This window comes from Ictalurus punctatus, chromosome 3 (assembly GCF_001660625.3).
Source record: "Ictalurus punctatus breed USDA103 chromosome 3, Coco_2.0, whole genome shotgun sequence".
Taxonomy (NCBI): Eukaryota; Metazoa; Chordata; class Actinopteri; order Siluriformes; family Ictaluridae; genus Ictalurus; species Ictalurus punctatus.
Genome location: NC_030418.2, coordinates 6,170,772 through 6,190,480, shown reverse-complemented (window position 1 = coordinate 6,190,480; position 19,709 = coordinate 6,170,772). Strand labels below are relative to the sequence as shown.

At 37.7% G+C, this 19,709-nt stretch overlaps 1 protein-coding gene across 1 annotated transcript; it reads right to left on the bottom strand.

The window, feature by feature from the left end:
* Positions 1–1,827: 1,827 nt before the first annotated feature.
* prokr1b (prokineticin receptor 1b) lies at positions 1,828–5,357 on the bottom strand (the record flags this gene model as incomplete). The annotated part of the gene is made up of 2 exons (XM_017464883.3): positions 1,828–3,135; positions 4,801–5,357. Coding segments are annotated over 2 exons (1,242 nt in total), but the record flags the coding sequence as incomplete, so codon positions are not given.
* Between the last annotated feature and the right edge of the window lie 14,352 nt (positions 5,358–19,709).

The following is a 19,709-nucleotide window of genomic DNA, read 5'->3' as shown; positions in this document are numbered from 1 at the left end:
CGATGAGGTCCACACCATTCACAGAATAGTTTCCACCTAAGGGCATACAAGTTCTGTGTACTAGAGGCTCTTGTGTTCAGGAGAATTTCTTGAACACGTGCTGTTTATTGCAATCCTCAGTCTGTGCTTCAATCCCACAGAAACAGATGACCTGGCTGGGGGTGCAGCAGCTCTGCTTGGGGAGGAAGGGGGTACCAACCACTAGCAGTACAGCTCTGCTATGGAGAACCACGTTCGGCAATGAATTGACTTGACATTGGTGAAAAGGTTCAGCTTGCCTTGCCAAACTCGTCGGCAATCTATGACAACATTTCTGGGTACAGATGCAGCTCTCCACTGCATCAGTATACTGTGCCACTGGTGAGTCATTCTCAATGAGGTTAACCGTAGACAGGCCCACCTGAGGAGCTTCCGTGTAAGCTGAAGAGAAGTAGTGTCTGACCTTGTGCCACCTTGATGATTGATGCATCTGACAGTAACGATACAAGCAGGTGATGTCTCCTGTGCCCCTTTGGAATCAAGCTAATAAGGGAGGCTTCTTGTTACATTACAGTCACACATAGCTGCACGTATATGTCTCTTTTTTTTAATACAGTTGAATAAAATGTTCTTAGGGGGTTTGATTCCCACCTCTGCCCTTTGTTCGCGGAGCTTGCGTGTTCTTCTCTTGCCTCCGGGGTTTCCTCCTAGTACTCTGATTTCCTCCCCCAGTCCAAAGACATGCATTGTAGACTGATTGGCATCTCTACATTGCCCATAGTGTGTGAATGGGAGTGTGTGTGTGTGTGTGTGTGTGTGATTGTGCCCTGCGATCCAGGGCTCCAGGCTCCCCGCGACCCTGTGAAGGATAAGGAAAATGGATAGATGGATGGAAGATGTTCTTGATTAACCCGACGCATTTTTCTCTGATAATACTCTTGCAGACAGAATGTTTTTTTGTTTTTTTTTGCCACTAATTTGTTATCATCATTTAATCTAGGTCAATGTCCCTGGAAAGAGCCAGCTCATTTTTAAACTCCCACATTGAGTTTAAACATATTTGCATGGACAGTTTCAAATATCAGAGAACTAACAAGCATCCATCTTTGTAAATTACAGAAATGTGTGTGTGTGTGTGTGTGTGTGTGTGTGTGTGTGTGTTGGGGGGTCCTGAAACATACTTGAACCACACCAGTTATAATTTTCTAGGACTAACAAGAGCATATTGGATCCATGTTTGCATGTTTTTATTAGAATCTGAACCAGGAAAGGCCATACTAGAAGACAAATGAAAGCAATAAAACCAGTCCCTGGTAATAGACAGACGAGTGCAACAAATGAGGTTAGTATCATGACTAATTCTATTAGACAACAAACACTAAATGCATGTCTACAGACAGAGAACATGAGCAGAATTGCTGTTAGTCAATTTAACTGTGACAAAGCCTACTAGAAAGTTTTAAAATGTAAATATGAATGTGACAAATGAAGAAGAAAGTAATAAGACACGAATAAGACACTAAATTAAATACAGCGCTATATTTATAACAGAAATTAGTGTTTTGAAAAAGGCCACAGTTTGATCATATTGGTGTATCAATTTATTAAAATATTCTTTGCTGACCTGTTCAAACATAGCACTTTTTTTTTTTTTTATAATAACCATAGGAAGCCAGCTTTGACCTTTCTTGTCCAAATGAGTGATTTAGTGATGTGTTTATTTATGATCAATTAATTTAGCAGGCAAATAATCGCACCAAAATATCTATTCAGCGCCTTTTAGTAACTGCTGTATGTATTACTTCAAGCAGGCAAAAATGAAGTGTAAGAGGACAATTTCTTCTCAGGTTTAAATTTATTTGTCTTAACTTCATGCACAAAAGACAGTACAAAGTGACAGTAAAAAAGTCACCATAAAATAGCAAAAGATGTGTGAACTACTGGAAATAAACTGTCGGTCACGTTCTCTAACAACAAGTTCAGCTACTGACATCCTTACTATATAATACTGCTAGGTAAATCTACATAGAGGCACAAAATAATACCACAAACAAAAAGAAACCCCCCCCCCACAAAAGATCATTTGAGAAATACTCACTTGCTTGGGTTTAACTTATAAACCCTTAAATATGAATATTGCACATTTTCACTGAAAAATGACTTTTATCACCAAAATCACTGCACAGCACAGACAGAGATACTTATTAGTAGGTAAATAATGCATATGACTTAAATATGAATTGGGTTGGATTTAAATTTAATCAAATGTGTTGTACATAAAACTGATCGGGCTAATGGAAATCTTTTTTCCGCTTTACATTCAGTAGAACTGCCAAAGGTTGGCAACACTGCTGAAGAAAAGGCTAAACCATACAATGGCTTTTCCAAACAAAGTGGCCTAAGACAGCTGCAAATCTAAAGTTTTTTCTTTTTAATTATTATTATATATTTTTTTTACAAATTTTTTTTTTTTACCTCAGCTGTATACAATCAATTTCCTCAGTCACAGGCATTGACAGTGTCCTCACATCTGTCTTCCTACAGGTGTAAGTGGACTTCCAGCGAAGCAGCACAATCCTCTTGAAGTACACTGCTGTGTTATTCTTCACACTGACAAAGCAGAAGGTGTTGATCATGCTGTTGCTCATGGCAATGCACTCAATAATGTAAAATGCCACCAGTGAGTTCTTCTCCCTGGAGATGAGTGTCGGGTAAAAGTCCCGTAGGATGGTATAGCCGTAATAAGGAGCCCAGCAGAGAATGTATGCCGTGAGGATCCCAATGAGCACCATGACTGTCTTTCTCCGGCAACGCAAGCGCTTCCGGATCTGATCCGTCTGGAAACCGGGGACACTTTTGAACCAAAGCTCCCTGGAGATGCGCATGTAGCACAGGGCCATGCTCAGGACTGGGCACAGGAACTCCACAGCGAAAATGAAGAGGTAGTAGGAACGGTAGTAAAGCTGCTGGTCCACTGTCCAGATCTGAGCACAGAAGGTTTTACTTTGGTTGGCACCATAAGGCACCTTGGTCGCAGAAGTAAAATAAGCAGAAGGTATCGATATGATGACTGGAACAATCCACACACCTGTTATCAAACAGTAGGCAGTATGATGTTTCATCCTGGGCCTTAATGGGTGGATAATTGCCATGTACCTGAAAAGACACCACAAGTTTTATCCAGGGCTTCTATCTGTGTGCAGACCAATTCAGATAGTTCTACTCATGGATGTCTCAGATAAATTAAAATATCGCAATATAAGTTTAGATTTTTACGTTTCCTCACCATTATGATGTTACAACACTACCTTAAGGACTATTTCAGCTGGTCATGCCTAGTTCAATGAGCATATTGTGTGTCATAATTATACAGCGTGCTTGCTTTAATCATTTTAAAAAGTATCAAGCAACTTCAGAGACTATTTTGTGTAACAAAAGGCAGCGCCTTAAGTTTTATCGTAGCCTAGTTTAAACAGAAATGGTCACTATGTTCACGTTTATAAGCTACTAAAAAAATAATGGTTGGAGGATTTGACATAGTTTCAACATAGCCTCAAGATTTGACTTAAAATTGACAACTACCTCCGAGTAGGTGCAGCATTCACTGTAAATAAAACTAATCTCTGTTCGAAGTAAGCAATGCTGCCATACACCAGAAAAAGTGCATTTGCAACTATAAAATCTATTTCTTGTGCTCTATGTGTATAGTCATGGTCTGTGAGCACTTGGCATCTCAGAAATAGTTTCTATAATGGCACATACGAACATGATCAGACTTCAAATAGGCTATTTTAATATCAGCCAGCTTATCAGGATCATGTAACATTATACTGTCAGTCAGGGTATTCATATGCATATTAATTTTGCAGGCATTAATTGTTTTTGATATAGTTCAATACTAAAAACGCTTTAAAATTTGTTGCGTTAGAGCCCAAACAACAGAACAGCACAAGTGATATAAAACACAAATACAAGATGGATCAACTGAGTCACCACTTTATTGTAAAGCACAATGTTTCTTGAGTTTGTTCATTTATCTATGGTATAACTAATTATAACTATATAACTAACTTGAAGTAAATATATTAAAAGAAAATAAGACAGATATTAGCTAGATTATGAACACATCTCAATCATGACTGTACCATTTCCTGTTTATGTCGGGTCATGTTTCTGATTGTTTGGTGATGCTGAAATATGTCACTCTGTGCAACAAACTTTTGATCTATGATCACTTTATCTACTACTTTATGCACTACTAATTACATATTACAATTATGTGTCTGTGGTGAAACCAAAGTTATAAAAGGTGCTAGTTTTAAACTAACTTAAATTTACACCCTGATCGAACTTATATTCAGTGGTTAGTTCACATTCTCAGCTCAATAAGACCCAAAATCAAGTCTTTAAATTGGACGCTGTTGATTGCTGCATGCAGTGCCTGTTGTTTTGTCATTGAACATTCAGAGAATTTTAGAGAATGGGTATCAATTCTCTTTGAAAAGCTACTCTGAAAGTGATTTTACCACTAATTTGATTTTAGGTCTAATTGGCTTTTATCTTGCATAGCTCTACATTAGATTTTGCATATATTGAGACTAAGAAGGTTGACTTACTGTGCTTCAGTAATGCATTATTGAGTACTAAGTATCCCTTTTTGGCTATTGTGAACTGAGCAAAACTAACCTGTCCACGAGAAATGTCACACGTGCTTGACTGACAGGTGGTTCTCATTTGAAATACATCAAATCCCACCTCAGGTCTGTCTGTCTAAATACAATTATCCTCTACTAGGGAACACTGATATTTAATTTCACCAACCTGTCCACAGCAATGGCCAATAAGGCGTTGGTGGACACATACAGAGAGACAGTTCGGAGGTAATTAACGCAGGCACAGAGCACTTTCCCGTGGTCCCAGGACAGCTGTTTTACCACATAGTAATCCACCAAGAAAGGGCAGCACACTACAGCCACAATAAAATCAGAGATGGCCAGGTTTGCGATCAGGAGATTGGTGAGATTTCGCAGCTTCTTGTAGCGGGCCAAGGTGGCTATAAACAGGAAGTTACCGATGCCGCACACCAGCATGATGCAGACAAGAACCATTCCAATAACAATGGTGGCCACAAAATAGGCCAGGCCCTGAGTGGTGTCCGGCATTTCCTCAGCTGGGATCCCATAGTCCATATCATAAAAGTCTTGGTAAGGATCATGCTCATTCGTGGGGACTTGGCTGTGGGGGTCCACAAACACTACTGCCACATGCGTAACGTTTGCCATGACTAAGATGTGAGGTTTTTTTTTTTCTTTTAGAATTCTTGGTCTTTGCTTCAAATCTTCATCGCCTGGGTTAATCAGGTTATGTTTGGTCACAGTTAGTAATCACAACGTCAGTCAGCACTGATGGTGGTGATTTCATGGCAGATTCCACCATCAGACACGTTACCCCTGTAATAGTAAATACACACGTGCATATAGTTTTGAATGCAGTTTTGAAAGCAAAGCATGCATAGTGAATTTCAGGAGCTAAAATATGCTAAAACATATCAAACATAAACTAAAATGGCAAACCATCAATACCAGTAAAAGGTCATGGCTCTGTTTTGTTATCTGTTTTCCTTGTTAGATATTTCTCTAATTCTTTTTTCCTCAACAACACTAATGTGATTTATGATATAGGTATTTATTAAGTGCAAATGAAATAGCTAACAACCGCCTATCCCTTTCTATGATAATAGCAACTATTCTGTAAAGTGCTGCCCAAACAGGCTTACTCTATTTCCCTCAATATTAGCATGGTTTAAAAAATTTACATAGCCCATTGTGAATGAAAAAGAAAACCATTTAAAACAAACTGTTCATCAATCAATTTACAATGAATTTTAAATAAGACAACAAAGACTACATCTTTTTTACTCATTCTTAATCAAGATCTCTTAAAAAAGCTGGATTTTATAGTTTCCCTTACCAACACTGCAAATAAATGACATCTTAACAAATTTAAACATCTTGAATGTAGCTAACTGTATCTAGTATTTCCTATGATTACATTAAACCAAATATATAATTATTAAACCTATTTCTAGACATTTCTAACATTTTCAAGCTTGAAATTGTCTTGTTCAATAGGGATTTTGTGTTTTTAATTTTTATTTTACATTTTCTACATTTATAGAAAAAAAATTATCTGCCAAAACAATAAGAACATATCAGGTTTTGAAATAAGTGCATTCAAAATTAATAAATAATCTTATAAAGAGAGCTCTAATGCTTTCACTTGCTTCGTGTAACTGTCATGAATTACTGGTGTCACAGGTTTAACGTGTACTTAAGGCCTTTCGTTTACATGATGGACTTTATACATTATTAAATCTAAATCACCCTAAAATAATTGACCTGATTAGATGTTCATAGGTCATATTTCTTGCAAGCCTTTTTGCATTTAATTACTACACCAGTCATCTTGAAACATTACAGTGTTTCTGTGTAAGCATGGAAAAAAAAGAGAAACCTCAAAAAACTGATAGAAACAATCTACTTTTATCAAATTAGATCATCCTGTCTGAACTGCCAGGAATTTGATCTGAAGCTTGAATTGCTGAATTCAGGATGTCTCACATTTAACGTAATCGTTGGAAATTAAATTATTATTGACCAAGATTTAAAAAGACCCTGGCCTCACAGGAGCAAGTTCAAGTTCAGCAAGTTCAGTTTATATCAAAGTAGTTCCTTAGATTGCAGTTATATATACAGTGCCCTCCACTAATATTGGCACCCTTGGTAAATATGAGCAAAGAAGGCTGTGAAAAATTGTCTTTATTGTTTAACCTTTTGATCTTTTATTCAAAATATTCACAAAAATACTGATCCATGCTTTCATTGATATCAAACATTGCAAACAAAACACGGGCTTATAAAAAAAAATCTTTGTTAAATATATGTGTGGTATAGAAGAATAATTTTAAGGGGGGGTGAAAAATAAAAAATTTAGAATAACCTGGATGCATAAGTGTGTACACCGCTAAACTAATATTTAGTTGAAACACCTTTAGGTTTTATCACATTCAATATTTTTGGGTAAGAGTTTGGCACCTCTTGATTTAGCAATATTTTGCTATTCTTTCTTGCAAAAGCATTCTAACTCTTTCAAATTGGCTGGGCATCTCCTGTGCACAGCCCTCTTCAGGTCACCCCACAGATTTATGATTGGATTTGGGTCTGGACTCTTGAACTTGAACTTGTTTTGGTGAAGCCATTCCTTTGTTGATTTGGATGTATGCTTTGGGTCACTGTGATGCTTAAAGGTGAAATTCCTTCTCATCTTAAATGTTTTAACAGAAACTTTAAGGTTCTGTGCCAAAATTGACTGGTATTTGGAGCTATTCATTATTTCCTTCACCCTGATTAAAGCCCCAGTTCCAGCTGAAGAAAAACAACCCCAAAGTATGATTCTGCCACCACCATGCTTATAAGCATTGCAGAAGTTATAAATGGTTCAGAGATGTATGCTTGCACTATGAGTTCATTCTTCAGTAAGCATACTGGTGAGAAAAGACAATGATGAATGGACTGTGGATCCTATGTAACAAGACTCATGAGAACACTCTCACATGCCCTTAATCAAATTTCAAGTGGTACGTTCAACCCTTACAAGTGTCAATTCCGACATTTATTGACATAGAAAATGAGCTCTAAGTCCAGGAGAATAGTATTTCATTTTCTTGACCTTCTAAACAAGGACAAAGAGTCACATAACAACACAAAGAACATTAGTAAGCTACGATTGTTTTCTTTAAAAACAACCTGCTAGCTATTCCCTCAGGCTGTTAGCAGATGTGACATCGGTGTACCTGCAAGCACACACAGATAGCATGTGAAACATGTGTGGATGATTATTTTTGCATTAACTGTAAGTTATATAGGAATAAGTCCACTGTTGACCATTAATCATCTCCTATGGGGATAGCATTTTGAGCAGTTTTGATGCCATTGCTATGTTAATTGTGTATGCTGTATCCTTTTGTTTGCAGAACCACAAGTGATAAACATCTCTGAGTGGATTTTGCAGTTTAAGCTGGTTGAATCACTCTGCAGTAAAATATTGACATCCTCGGCTTGTTCTAACTGGATACTACAGACTCAGTTTCGAGTAATATTAAGCCCTACATTGCATTTGGCAAAAAAATCCATGTGAGATCCATGTTTTCTATCCTTGAATTAAAAAATTATAACTGTATTGGTTTTGAGTAATATTTCATCACATTTAGCCACACTCACCACATTTGAAAATTTGCTGCCACTTCATTAAATCATTTGTCATAATTTTAACAGTAGCTGGCTAGCTAGATCTGCTAAACTCGTTCCCAGCAAATAAACAGTTTTATTTGTTAAGCTTTGTAAAGTTTATGTCACTCAGGCAGAAATAAGAGTATTTGTTTTCATTTTAATTTGTGGTAATTCATATCAATACTATTAACATTTTTGGCCATCTGAAAAATCATTTTGTTAAATAGCGAACTTAACCAACGTATGTTATCTTTTGTACAAATATTCCTATAAATAAACATTAGTTTGGGCTCGTTCTGTTGTATACGGAAAATCTGCAAAACATCTGAAATTGTCCAGATTGTTGACCATTTCTCTGAAATTTTGAACACTCCTGAAGCACACAACAATTACGTGCTATTAAGCTGTTATTTTCTATGTAAACAAAACTTTCTATGTAAATGGCTTCATTCATACAGACAGCACAAATCTGTTTCTTTTAAAATTTCTCAAGACAACATGGACATAAATCATCATGAATGATACCCAGAGGAGAAGAGTACACGGCTTGGAGCAATGAAGAGGTCTTCTTTCTTTGTTTAAAAACTCTGCTCAGAATACTGACATTTAAAAGCCATGTTAAAAAGATTACTAAACCTTGGAGTGTGATTATTGCCTTTGTTAAAAAGTACATTAATTCATTGTATTGCTGATACCTTTCTACTGACCTTTGCTTAAGTGCTGCCTAATAGCATTTGTTTAAGATCCAGCTCTCTCTGGTGTTTTTCCTGTTTCTTTGTTCCTGTTTGATCGCTTAGATATCTGAGCATTTAAGCATAAGTTCAACTGCTGCTCTGACCTCCTGTAACCTCTCTTAAACACTCCAGATTTTTTCATCAGCAATCTGTCTCACCTCATTCTTGAACTTAACACTTCAAAATGAACCAGGCTCGTGTACTGTCTCATGCACTTGTCTTCTGTACCGGCCTGATATTCATATAAAATTTATTCATGCCATGTTCTCATATCTTTAAAATCCTGAACACATCCGACATGATCAGTAGTTTCCTCAGCACTAATTGTGGACATGTCTCATGGGTCTTTTCCGTTCATGATGTAATTAACTTCTCTATAACCCTCCTTAAAACGATAAAGTTTTGTTTATTTTCACTACCTTTCAAGTGATTTGGACAAATTGATTGGCAAGTATTTAAATTTTTTAAAATATTTTTTAAATGGTAAAAAAAAATCACTCCCTACCTATCTTTAGTTACCCACACAAAGCTTAACTATGGAACTATGTGTCAGTGATATGTCATCTCCTTCAGAGATTTGTACACGGTCACAAATCAAACCTGTACTATACGTTTTAGATTTTTACTGAAAAGTAGACAGATCACAATTTAGACTTGTTGCTTTTTTGCTTTCTGTGTTATTGTTGCTGCCTTGTAGATAGAATGCTGCCTGTCAAATACCATGCGTTTATAGGCATATCAATCACAGAATTTTCACTTAAACTCAACTTCTGAGATGTGAGATTCTTGTTGTTGGGCAAAAAACACAACACATGCAAGGATGCAAGGATGACTTAGGGCTATGATACAGTATAAGCACTATATAGCCAAAACCCATAAGTGCTGCATCGTGTTTGTTTCGAAATCATTAATTACATAAAGGACATTTTGGGGGCAAGTTTGTGCTCCGATGAATGGATGGCCATACTCCTGAGTAGCTCTTGATTCATAGTTGAACGTGATTCACAAATGAATAGACATAGAACGTAGCTTGAAGCAAAGATTTCTGACCTTGGCTGAGGCGGTGTTATTGTGTTAAATGTGTTAAAAGCTATATTCGTTTGTGTACTTATAGATGACAGAGCACAAATCTGAAATAAACCAGTAGGCAATTTCATATTACTTTAATTATATAGTTAGTGCTGCATTGTAGGCTTCCAGGGTTATGATGAACCTGTAATAGTAAGAATGGTAGTGAAGTCTTAGCTCTGAATTATATATCAAATAAATCAAAACTTCGTTTTAGTTCAAAAGAATCGACTCACTAATATGATCTTCAGATCAGGCAGGATTTTCAACATCATCCTTTAATAATTCACTTAGATGATAAAATCAGGAACGCTCTCTAGCAGACATTATTCCTGAAAATGTCATTTAATGCCTGTGGCTGAACACCGTTCATTTCCTGATCCTCCTTTACAAACCGAACCGATTAGATGATGAATGCTTACATACAAGATTATAATTTCTCACATTTCTGAAGAAATAAAACGCTGCTTCAACAACGTGGAAAAATTCTAACAAAAAGCCTATTAACGAAAACTAGTCATTTGAAACGATTTAAGGTTATTAAAAAACAGAATATTATTAAACACTCCATAGTATTAATTTTAAAAATTGTGTTATTAATTTTCCAGTGCCGTTAATCTCACCTTTTCCCCAAGAATTCCAGAACATTTCCCATTTCGCCTCTTGTGCTGAAGGAAGTCGAAGTCTGATATATGTGTGCGTGCGTGCGTGCGTGTGTGTGTGTGCGCGCGCGTGGAGGATGTCTGTGTGTAAAAGAGGGAAGATGCGGGTGAAGCTGAAGTTCTCTCTCTCTCTCTCTCTCTCTCTCTCTCTCTACTCCTCCTCCTCCTCTTCCTAAAGCTAAACTAACGAGCTGTGTTTTTTGCTCAAGCGTTTAATTCAGTTGTTTATCTTTGTATATTAAAATAAATAAGATAGAAAATGGAAACACAATGTCACACACATGTTTGTCTTACTCTTCTTGTGAGGAGATTCCCCTTGATCTAATTATTAATGCAGTTTATGAAAGCTATGGCTACAACGACATGTTATTTATTTATCCATCTACCCATTTCCTGTAACGCTTATCCTACACAGGAGTCGCAGGGAGCCTGGATCCTATCCGAGGGAACTCGGGGAACAAGGCCGGGGACACCCTGGACGGGGTGCTAACTTGTCGCAGGGCACAATCGCACACACATTCACACCTTACGGACAATTTGGAAATGCCAATCAGCCTATAACGCGTGTCTTTGGACTGAGGGAGGAAACCACAATACCTGGAGGAAACACCCGAAGCACGGGGAGAACATGCAAACTTGCTCTAACAGGCAAGTGTGCTAACCACTAAGCCATCGTGACCCCACACCACCTCATTTGTTTGTTTGTTTGTTTGTTTGTTTGTTTAGAGGACCAGCCAAATGTCCCCACAAGGTCAAAACTGTGAGATATTTCTCTCCTTGTAGAGGCAAGTTCTTCTGACTGATCACCTTTATCCTATCCTCTCCTATCCTCTTCCAGGATAATAATGCCCCACATACAGGAAAAGAGGGCTCACTGAATGGTTTGATGGGTATGAAAATGATGTAAATCATACACTATGACCCTATCAGTCACAAGACAATTAGACAATGGGAGATTTTGGAGTGACGTGTTAGACGGCATTCTCTACCTCCATTGTCAAAGCACACGAGGGAATATTTTTTGTAACAATGCTGTTAATCCCTTCAGTACCGTACAGTACCTGGCAGTTTGCATGTCTTGCTTTTGATATAATGGGGTAAATCAACTTAATCTTTTAATCTCTTACAATCTCTGTCTATACTAGCACTCAACCAAAATGAGCATCATCAGTGATATGACTATGCATATAATGAAGTGTGTTGGATTAGGTTGCATTTCATTAAAAATCGAAAGCCGTGTCAGTTGTCTGCTTCTGCGAAAGCATGCATTAAAATAGGACTATCTGAGATTAGTGAGATATTCCTCAGAGTAGAGGAGGATGCAAGGTCTACAAGCTGTCTGTGTATATGACAAACATAGACTTCAGTGAATTGAGTTCAAACACATGCAAGAATAAATGGGACATCAAGAATTCCAGTGAATAAAGAATGAGCGTGTTTGCACATTTCTACTTTACAACATTAAAGGGATCCCTAAAGCTCATATGCTCCCATTAAAATCTCTGTACTGCTTATAGTGTTCAGAAACCACCTTCAAGTTCCATGAGTGTAATGAATTGTTTGAAAACTTTTCTGGACAACACAATAGATGTATTCAAGCATCTTCAGTAAGCGCTTTATCTTTGTCATTGTCATAGTGGATCTGGAGCATATCCTACACGGCAGGAGAATTCACCACAGACTTGATGCTAGTCTATGGCAGGGCACCATGCACACATACATTCACACTTAGGTGTAATTTAGTTTAGTCAAAACCAGAGAACCCAGAGAAAACCCAAGTAACAGTAGCCTAAGTTCAGGATTGTATCAGAGACAGCAGTTCTACCCTCTGTGCTATCATGCCATCTGACAAAGCAATATAGATTATTAATATAATATGTTCAAGATTTTGTCGCCTTTGTCACTAAGGACATTGTGTACATACATTTCACAAATACAAGGAAGGACAACCATGTCAGTGTTTGTCAATGTTTTAGCTGCTTTTGCCATTCTTTTGCCATTCGCCATTTTGTTTGTCAGTGTTTTGCTGCTTTCCCCATTCACATTAATTGAAATATACTGCCTAGGCTATACTGTTTATTAAAACAGTATGTTTTCTTCTGACATCTCTTCTGACATCTCTACCAAATATGTTCAATATATTTTAATACACACAATTAGTCCACCAATACCTGGCATGTATACTTTTCAAACCTCCTCTTAAATCTCCTGAATAAAAAACGGACTGCTTTCTTTTCAACCTGGCTTCAACCTCTTTTAGGTGTCACAGACAGGAAGATATTACAGTAGGTAAAAGTGATGTCAAGTACTCGCTTTGATTATTGTGATCTAAGAAATCAATGATCTAGTTCACATCATATTTTGTAATGACATGGCACAAAACACGCAGTGCAATGCGCAGTGCACTGAAATGCATCACTTATAGCGGTTTGATAATACCGCACTGATGCAGCAAAGGAGCAAATTAAAGTTGAGATGTACACCGATAACATAAAAACCTATTATATTATAGTAATAACATAAAAACCACTGACAGGTGAAGTAAATAACATTGATTATCTCATTACAGTGGCACCTGTCGAGAGAGGTGGGATATATAAGGCAGCAAGTGAACACTCAGTTCTCAAAGTTGTTGTGCTGGAAGCAGGAAAAATGGGCATAAGGATCTGAGCGACTTGGACATGAGTCAAATTGTGATGGCCAGGTGACTGGATCAGAGCATCTCCAAAACGGCAGGTCTTGTGGTGTTCTCCTGTATGCAGTGGTTAGTACCTACCAAAAGTGGCCCAAGGAAGGACAACTGGTAAATCTGCGACAGTGTCATGGGCACCCAAGGCTCACTGATGTGCGTGGGAAGCGAAGGCTAGACTGTCTGGTCCGATCCTTAGAATAGCTACACTGTTAGCCCAGATTTAATATCTAATTAACAATTTAATTACAACATACTTAAATTATTTAAGTTTGAGTGCATTACTATAAAAATTTAAGTAGATTCTACTCATTTGTAGACATATTTAAATGTGTGAATAACTTTAACTTAAATGGATTAAAATGATTTTGTTCTTGTCCTGACCACGCCTCCCGATTCATTAGCTGTTGCAGAGTCACGAGACGCCATTTTCTCGTGGTTGCAAGTGAATTCGAGGAGCTGAGTGGTGCTGGTGAGGGGTTAGAAAGTATGTTTTAGCCAGTTTTTATTGTTTCTATTTTCCACTGAGAGGCTGTTTATGAGTAATGAAAAATATAGTTAGAAACAACTTTGGACGTTTTCTGCCACTTGAACTTGAACCAGGCGAGTTCAGGGGACATTTTTTCGTCTGTTAATTATTTATTTATTTTTGGTTTCTTTTTTCATCAAGGGACTGCTTGTGAGCATTGAAAGCATTGATTTAGCTTAACATTAGAAACCACGTTTTATTTTGACCTTTGGCCATTGATTTAAATAGAATGAGTTGATGAAATGTTTAAATGCAAAAATGGACCTATGCCCTCTAACGATAAACTATCTTGTTCTATTGTGTTGCAGGTGGCAGCCTGCAACACATGCTTTGGAAGTGTAAGTATCGCCCTTGTAACTGTGAAAAGAGATCACAGCTATTTAAACATTATAGACTCAAACATGGAATTTATGCAAGAATGGAGCCATTTCCTTATTTACATAAGGAATGTCTGTGTACATTTAAAACACTCAGTGCACTACAAGTACACTTATCCCACTTTCAGACCAAAAAGTCTGATCAAAAGCCAAGTGTAGATGTACCAGTTAAGTTTTGCTGTCTGTCCTGTGGGGTTGCTGAGTATTGTTCTGAGGCTGATTACTTTATTCACCGGCATACTGCATATTTAAAAGTAAACCATAAAGTCAGGCGTCCTTATAAAGACTGTTTGCTGAGTATTGTTCTGAGGCTGATTACTTTATTCACCGGCATACTGCATATTTAAAAGTAAACCATAAAGTCAGGCATCCTTATAAAGACTGTAACTTGGAAAGCTGTGTATACTCCACTTTCAAAGCACACAAGAGTAAAGTACACAAGGAACAGAACTGGAAGAGGTTCAAGTCAGAAATTATCGGTCATGATTGTATAAGCCATGACAGTGATGCTGGACAAGAGCAAATATCCCATTCTGATGATATGGAGGAGTTAGAAGAGCTGAATGAAGAAGCCAGTGAGAATGATCTTCATGATTTAGTAAAACAGAGTCAGGGCTGTGCGAAAGAAATATGCTGACATGGACGAAACAGTTGTGAGAGAGGTTACAAGTGCCGTGTCAGAAAGTAACATGATGACTTCTTGTGCCAAAGATGGACCCTTAGGAACTGATAAAAGGAGAGCAGCCTATGTATGCAGAGAGTTTCCACTGGTAAACCCCATAGAATATGCTGTAGAAAAAGGCCAAAAAACAGTTGCATATGTCCCCATTCTTCCCATGCTCCAGAGGTTGCTTACCAAAACTGACGTGTTAAACAGAACTATGTCAGAAAAAGTCCATGCGCTACAGGAATACCGGTCGTATGTAGATGGGCAGTACGTTAATGAAAACCCTCTTCCTACAAGGGATGAGTTCACAATTGCTCTTGGCCTTTACATTGATGACTTTGAAATCGCCAATCCTCTAGGAACATCAAAGCTGAAACATAAAATGTGTAACGTATACTGGGTCATTGCCAACATATCTACAAAATATAGGTCAACCCTCAACTCAATCCAGCTTGCCCTACTATGCAATACATCCACAGTCAAAATGTGTGGTTATTCAAAAGTTCTACAACATCTTATCTATGATCTAAAGTCATTTGATCAAAATGGGGTTTACCTTGAGAAACTAGGTACCATTGTCAGAAGCACAGCCTTATTTGTTGCTGCTGATAATCAAGGTGCCCTCTCCCTTGCAGGATTCCTGGAGAGCTTCTCTGTTGAAAATTCTGCAGATTCTGTTTGGCAAGCAGTAGTGACGTTCAGTAACAAGAGGTATGTTCTGGTTTCTTTCAGCTCAGGGACAAAGACTCCCATGATAAGCAGGTGCAGGAAGTGAGAGAGAACCCAGGATTGAGTCAGATTTATGGCATGAAAGAAGCCTGTCCTTTAACAGAATCTCGATCACATCCACTGTGTGTGTGTATGTGTGTGTGAGTGTGTTTGTGAATGTGTGTGTGAGTGTGTGTGTGTGTATATGTGTATATATAAATATATATATATATATATATATATATATATATATATATATATATATATATATATATATATATATATATATATATATATATATAAAATTAGCTACAATTAAAAAGAATAACATGTTTACAGACAAGTTTCCTCATACTGATAGATCACAAGGTCTTGTGGAGTCCATGCCTTGATGGGTTAGAGCTGATTTGCTGGCTCAAAGGGGACCCACAAAATATTTAGGCAGGCAGTTTTAATTTGAAAAAGACAGTCAGAAAAGCAAGCGAAGTAAAAAGCTGGAAAACATTTTAAATTTTGACATCTCTGTTTTAAGAAGACAAATATATTTTACCAAGTGGCATGGAAATTGCCTTATACTTTCCACCCTTGCTTTGGCTGTCTGCCTCAAAAGATCAGGAACTGTGGGAGGGGCATGGGAGCACAGAGACCTGGGGCTCATACGTACATAAGGGCAATCAGACTTGAGTGCAGAAGCTCCTTTTGATGCTGTACAGGAGTAGGTGGAGTTCTGGGGGTGGGTAAAATGGTGCAGTGTTCCATAGTCTGAGAACACAAACATGCGGTCATTGGTCAGCTGGATGGCTTCAGCCAGAGTGTGGTGTTGGTGGCACTGGACCCATCTGAGGTAGTGTATAGAAGTCTCTGCAGCACCACCCATTATCTTCAAATGCTTTCTATTAGTCTTCACAAGTACTCATTCACACATTTCCTTCTTTTTTTTTTAAATAACCACTAAACACATTTTGTAAGGTTGTAAATCTTTTTACGGAAAACAACACATTTAGCTTTCACACTTCGTATAACCTTTCGGCTGAATCATTGTTTCATTTAGGCAAGATTGTTGAGCAGTGCATTAGTTTTTTCAATCGATATTTTCTAAATCCTGTCCCATGCACTGTGATTTACCAACAAGCACTTTTCCATTAATTATTGGTTGCTTGCGGTGAGGACAGTGACTGTATGTTCTCTTTGCCTAATGCCTGCGGGGTATTGTAATGCAATGTTTATTAATGTGAGCACAATAATGATTAAAAAAATTGTATTGTAATTTCTGCTATGGCTGAGACTATGAGATATTAATTATCACTCAGAGAGAATTACAAAATGTATCAAAATACATGAAATACACAAATGTTTTCTGTTAGGATGTCTCGATGGCTGTTTAGAGATGCCACATACTTCCTTGTAAATATATAATTCCAGTCATGCCGGTCCTGATTCATGTTAAGCCTGCAGGTTAAACAACTGATTTTATTGTCATCACAGTCTCTTTAATCTCAGTAAGCCTGCATGTCACAGCCATAAGCAGATGCGTTGGAGAAGGACTGCTGTTTGCATCATTGCTTGAAATAATGGCTATAGAAAAGAGAGAGCAAATCTGACCCACAACATTTGAACACATTCTATACTTCAATAGTGATTTAATCTTAACAGCTGCTAAAGCACACTATTTAACAGTTGTTAACTTTGAATCATATGAGTTAATAGGAATTTGCGATGCGGACACGGTGATCAACATTTCCGGTATTAAATAAATCTGCTCTTCCCAAACTAATTGAAATTTGACATATTAAAACATTTCTACAACAATTTGAGGCTCAAATGACATTCAGTCTCATACAGCTAAAACATCTGGTATGTTTGAGTGTAAAATATTGTGTTCTGTAATAAGTATTATTTCCATTTTATTTTACTGAGTTCTGATAAATAGAACAGTTAAATAGTTCTTGGTAATGCAAATGTGGACCCTACTGTATGAAATTATATCCACTGTCCACTTTATTAGGAATACCTGTATTCTTGCCCATCTATGCAGTTATTTTGAGAGGTTCAGGTAATGTTCACATTAAAAATCAAAATGGGGAATCTCAGTGATGTATTTTTTTTTTTCCAGAAAATTTCAGTAACTGCTGAACACCTGGTATTTTCGGGCACAATGGCCTCTGGAGTTTATACAGAAAGGTGAAAAAAAACCTGTTGTTTTTTGAGAGAGGTCAGAAGAGAACAGCCAGACTGCTTCAAGCTGTCAGGAAGGCTATTGTATCTCAAATAACCACTCTTTACAACCGTGGTGAGCAGAAATGCATCTCAGAATGCACAGCTCGTTAAACCTTTAGGTTGACGATTACAACAGAAGAAGAACCCTTCAGGTTCCACAGCTGTCAGACAAGAATAGGAATCTGAGGCTACAGTGTGCTCAGACTCACTACAATTTGACAGATTGGGAAAAAGACCAGGTGATGTTTTTCCAAATTTCAACTGTACAGTTTCGATGAATCTCTAGCCATGATAGAGTCAGATTCCTGGTTTTGGCTGACAGGAGTGGATCCTGATAACTGCATGAATGTGCAAGTGTACAGGTGTCTCTAATAAAGTGGACAGTAAGTGTAATGTCATCATTTCATGGTTCAGACTTATTTTAGTACCATAACCATTTATGTACCATAACAAAAGTTTATTAAAATAAATAAATAAATAAATAAATAAAAGACAAAAATAAAGCTTGCACTGAAAATGGTGAACAGACGGCCGTGTTTTACATTTGAGAGATGAACATCTTTGACAGTTAAATTGATACATGCTTGAAACACCAAATGGACGGTGGACATTATCCTTGAATTAGTTATATTGGTTTGGGGGGGGGGGGGGGGGGGTGTTGACAGTGTGTATCAATTTCATGTTATAATTCTAGTCACAGGTGGCACTATTGGCACTTAGCACAGCTACTTAGCAATAACAGGGGCTGTAAGTAAAAGGTTATTATATTTATATTCTGCCTTTGTTGCAAAAAAAAAAAAAGCTTACATTCATTTTCAAGATATTATATTCTACTGCATTAATTCAGGGTCTATATGGCAAAAAAAAAATATCTGCAGCTTCATGAATTACAATGAAGGTTGGGAAGTGTGGAGAGAGAGAGAGAGAGAGAGAGAGAGAGAGAGAGAGAGAGAGAGAGAGAGAGAGAGAGAGAGAGAGAGAATATGCAGGTAAAACAAGCAGAGGCTTTTAAGGTTACAATTCTCTATTATAGGTCAACATGTAAGCTGGTTTTATGGGTTGGAGAGTGAATGGGATGAAATGCAGAAACAGACACTCCTGAACTATCATCAAATGGATATAACTGTGTGTGCAGAATTCAGGCTGATAATGTGTACTGGGCTTTTCTATGCCTGAAACCTCCAGCAAACTCACATGTTCATTATTCACCCACTGCCAAAACATATTCAGACCATTGTTGTACTTAAAAAAAAGCAACTGTCATGCAAAAATTCCTTCCATCTCTATGAACCCTAGAATGTGCACAAATCCTACATCCTTGCTTTGTTCCTCTATAGTCAGCAGTAATTGTGTTCAGTCTGAAAGAGCACAGCCTCCTTAAAGCAACGGACAAGTACGTCCGCTGCAGGTTTTAAACGAGGCATTCGAGGCATGCCGTGGCCTGATGGTGATACGTGATGACAGAGAGTAGCCGCACACTCTCTGCTCTGGGCTTGTTGGCAGCCTCAAAGCCCTGTTTGTGATTACTCACTCGCGCACTAGCTCTCACCTGAGCACAGCCTGAGGCTTCAGATCCATCTGGGTAAATAAGGCCGGCACTTACGAGGGCAAGAGCAGGAGTGTATCACTATCGTTTCACAAGCTCACACTCATTTTTGATATACTTAGACTGGATGACCTTTAGTGAGTGTGCAGTGTGTTGCAGAGGTAACAAAGTGATTTTTTTTATGTGTGTAATAGATATATGATAGTAAAAGGATCTCTCACTGTTTGGGGAGCCACTTTATGAGT